The 4,541-nt window shown below is 40.6% G+C and overlaps 1 protein-coding gene across 1 annotated transcript; it reads left to right on the forward strand.

Moving 5' to 3' along the window:
• Positions 1–222: 222 nt before the first annotated feature.
• On the forward strand, positions 223–2,760 carry LOC125533641. Its single transcript, XM_048697017.1, has 6 exons — positions 223–254; positions 549–690; positions 822–1,002; positions 1,112–1,585; positions 2,272–2,624; positions 2,710–2,760. The coding sequence occupies exons 1-6, from the start codon at positions 223–225 to the stop codon at positions 2,758–2,760; spliced, it is 1,233 nt and encodes a 410-aa protein (XP_048552974.1).
• Positions 2,761–4,541: the final 1,781 nt, after the last annotated feature.

Below are 4,541 nucleotides of genomic sequence, written 5' to 3' on the forward strand. Positions count from 1 at the left end.
CTACTTCGCAACAAAGGTCTTATTGCAGAAACATTTACAACAAAGGTTATGTTGCAGATATATTTCTTGCAACATAGGTTGTGTCGTGGGACTTTTTTGCAACAGAGTTCTTGTCGTAGATTTTTTTTTGCAACAGAGGTTTTGTTGCAGTATTTTTGCAACAGAGCTGATGTTGCAAAAGCTTGTCTAAGTTGCAGTCGTCGTTCGCCGCTATGGTTTGCAATGCCGCTGTTGTTGCAAGATGAAGTAAAGTGGTACGTGGTAGGCAAGGGAAATAAACGGGCTGTGTGCGAGCATGCGTGACAGCGCATGGATCAAGGCGATCCAACAGTTGCGCGGGTGGCGGAACTCTCCACGCGATCAGCCGACAGAGCATTAGCGTTTCCCTTTAAATATGTTTATGTCAGTTAATATCCTATGTTAATATCCTATGATTGAACCTAGAATTGAGATAGATGCCTGTTTGTGTAAAAGTTATCTCATATGTATCCATTTAGCTTAGTTGCTACATTTATTATGTTTTGTTGATTAAATTTGTTATCTGTTAGGCATCAAAAGATGATTACTAAAATAGATTTATCTCACAGATTCATCAGTTCATTGGTCACGACAATTGTTGCGGTGATAAGAAACCCAACTCATCCCCCGCCTAGCCAGATTGAGTGCCCAAACTGCAAATACCACATTGATGTAAGTACCATTAACTATTTAACATGACAGTTGCATTTACTTTTATTCTCGGTTCTCTTCTAGTTTCCAACCATTAAAAATCTCATGATTTCTTGGAATCTTGTGGTTGCACTTCATGCTTTGCATTGCAGGTCTTATCACAGTGGCCAGGACTCCCCGCAGGTGTTAAATTTGATCCAACTGGTCTCGAACTGCTTGAACATTTAGAAGGAAAGGTTGGTAGGGCACCGTCCCATGACCTAATAGATGATTTTATTCCAACCATAGAGGAGGCTGAAGGAATCTGCTATACACATCCTGAAAATCTCCCTGGTACATGTTTCTTATTTTAGACTTGTTATTATCATGGCCTTCTAAATTAAATAGCTAGCTCAGACTATTCAGAGTAATTCTTGGTTAGTTAACTCATATACCCCTGTAGGTATCAAGATGGATGGGAGAAACAACCATTTCTTCCACAAAGTATCAAATGCATACGATGTTGGCCAGCGCAAACATCGCAAGATTAGCAACAGTGACCATGTTGTTTGTGATGTGCATTTCAGATGGCACAAAACTGGAAAATCCAAAAAAATCTTAGATAATAACGGTGTCATAAAAGGGTGGAAGAAAATATTGGTTCTTATGATGCGTTCTAGGAAAGACGGTATCACCTCGCGTACAAAAACTAATTGGACGATGCATCAGTATCACCTTGGGGTAGATCAAGATGAAAAGCACGGGGAGCTTGTTGTTTCCAAAGTCTTTTATCAGTCAAAGAAAGATGAGCAGTCTGTAATGTGCCTTGTTAATGAAGAATCCGATCCATTTGCTGGGGAAATCGATCCTACAACCCCAATGACATACCCTCCGCAGCCTCGTCCCCCAAACAGTAGCCCATCCAGAACGAGAAGAATCAGGTAAATCTTCATTGACCAATAAAACTGTCATCAACTTTGTGAAAGCTTTTTTCTAACTTTATGGACCATGTTATAAAATACTTTGGCTTGTAGAATTATAGATTAAGGATCAACAATACTGATCTGTGGATGAATTATTGGGAGCCCCTGAAACAATGCCTTGCAATACTAGGATCCCACCCTTTGAATAGTTTATTCTCAACTATAGGTCCATGTAGTACATATGCTATATACTGTACAAACTCGATGTAGAGGCCGGGGGGTTATTGTCCTTTTGAAAAAAATATACTATACAAAAATAACAATATACTCCTACTATACATGAAAAATTTCTCTGCATGTTAAGAGTGCATTCAACAGTCTCACAAAAATATCAGAAGCTTTTAATTCCTTATAAAGATCAATGCTTAACAACTTAGAGTAGTACTGCATATTATCAAGCCTTCAAACTCCTTCACTACCTGATTACTACAATAAACCTTTGAGCTTGTGACCCAGTCTTTCCATGAACCCAAATCATGTCTTAAATAGGACATGCATTTTACCTTTTCTGCTGCTAAGATACCCCCCTCAAGTATTGTGTTGTCACCTTGTAAACTGTTTTTTTTGCAGGTGACCTTGTAAACTGTTATAACTTATAACTCCTTCATTTCACTGTTATTCATGTTACCGCTGCGATTGTGGCAGGAAGAGCATGTAGCGCTATCTGGCCCGGATGAACGCCCGTCACGTGGTGCAACCCCAGACTCCGTGTACCCTGAGATGCAACCTTTTCCTCTTGGCCTGGACGCTCTCCAGGGGTTGCCCGACCCCAAAATGCCTCCGGGTTTCTCCCATATGGCCTCTTGGTTCGCTGGAACCTCATCGCATTCGAATGCCCTGGAGGATGCACCACTGCCTTGCCTGGATGAACGCCTGCCACACGGCGGAACCCTGGACGCCGCCTACCCTGACCCTGAGGGGCAAGCCCTACCTCTTGATGCGGAGGCGCTCCAGGGGCTCCCCGACCTCGGAACGCCTTCGAATATCTTCCCCGTAAGTGCACCGAGTACCACTGCGTTTTCCGGTGCATATTTCTCAATTCTCATGACTCATCTCCTTGTCTCGTGTGTGTTTATAGCAGGACTTGCAGTTCGGGTCGCAGGACATCTTCTGGGGGGAGGGGTTCTGAAGCAGCGGCGCAACAAGAAGAGGCTGGTTTTTCTCGTGATGTAGCATGTTTTGTACTGTATATCTGTGCATGAGCAATGGATGTCTTAGAAAATTTTGCATATGATCCTGGAGCTTGCCGATGAGTGTACGTAGCTCAGCTATGTTTACAGTTTGTGGTAGTACCAGACAATTTTTTTTCTTCAAATGTAGGAGCATCGCTCCCAATTGCATAGCCGTGAAACTGATAAACAACAGTTTGTTTCTCAAAAGTGTGTGAAACTTATCAGTATAAAATAAACTTACATCTGTTGTACAAGTCTTACAAATGACGTCTTGTTAGAGTATCTTCAACGGCAGCCCTATTTTAGGGCCTAGCCGTTTTATACGGTTTTGCACCCAAAAAAACCCACCAATGGCTGCCCTTGTAGCATATTTTCGCAAAAAAGAAATTTGAGCAGCCTGACAGGGTAGGCTGCGTATTTTTGGTAGTCCGACGACATGTGTTTAGTCACGTAAGTACGTTGCATGAGAACAATATGGATTTAAGGTTTCGGTTTGATGATCCAATTGTGAAGGACAAATTTTATGTGTTGTCCAGTCATTGTTTGTGGATGTGTCTAGACGTGTCCATAGACGTTTAGAGCCCTCGGTTTGCCACTTGTGGTTGTAATTACTCTAACCAGAGCATTTTTCATATAGCACAAAAATATCCTTGAACGCTTACTCTTCAACATCATAAAAACAAATGGAACATTAGCAATGCACCAGGGGACACACGTACTCCACTCAAGTTCTCACTCCTTTCCATATTGTGGATCAACGTAGAGAACCCTTACACGCAGATAACAAATAGATAGGGGAAAGCGGGTCCCTTCCCTTCTCGTTTTAGAATCGATTCTAGACAATTTACTCGATTCAAACTCGAACCATAACTAACGGCCTAGGAATTAATCCTTTTTAGGGGGCCTAGGAATTAATGCTAGTGCCCGGTGTAAGCGTCGGCATTCTAAATGGTCTCACATAACATGATTTTTTTCCTTAATAAAGACACTCAAAATGCATCTTAAATCTGATTAATATCGAGGAAAACAAATGCTAGTATAATGGATATACGACTGGACATAGAATGGCCGATACAAAAAATATATAAATAACATACTAGTCTTCTTTTTTTCTCCGATTGTACGTTGTTTCTATTTGTAAGCTGCGTTGGGATTTTCTCGAAGAGGAGAGAATGATGCAATATAGTAGAGATAAGTATTTCCCTCAGTTAAGAACCAAGGTCATCAATTCAGTAGAAGAACGGCATGAAACCTCATTAACAGGACCTACACACAAAATAACAAATATTTGCACCAAACACGATCAAGTAGTTGTCAATCCCCTTCGCGGTTATTTGTAAGGATCAAATATGTTACTGATAGAAAGATAAATAAAACATAAAATAAAATACGGTAAATAAATTACAGTAAGGTATTTTTGGATTTTATATACTCCCTCCGTCCCAAAGTTCTTGTCTTAGATTTGTCTAAATGTGGATGTATCAAGTCATGTTTTAGTATTAGATACACATTCGTATCTAGACAAATCTAAGACAAGAATTTTGGGATGGAGAGAGTATGATAAAAGTAGACCCGGGAGTCATAGTTTTCACTATAGGCTCATCTCTCGAACAAAAAGCATACCATGGGTAAACAAATTACCATTGGGCAATTGATAGAAAAGCGCATAGTTATGACGATATTCAAGGAAATGATCATGTATATAGGCATTATGTCCGAGACAAGTAGACCAACTCCT

Source organism: Triticum urartu, chromosome 2, assembly GCF_003073215.2.
Source record: "Triticum urartu cultivar G1812 chromosome 2, Tu2.1, whole genome shotgun sequence".
NCBI lineage: Eukaryota > Viridiplantae > Streptophyta > Magnoliopsida > Poales > Poaceae > Triticum > Triticum urartu.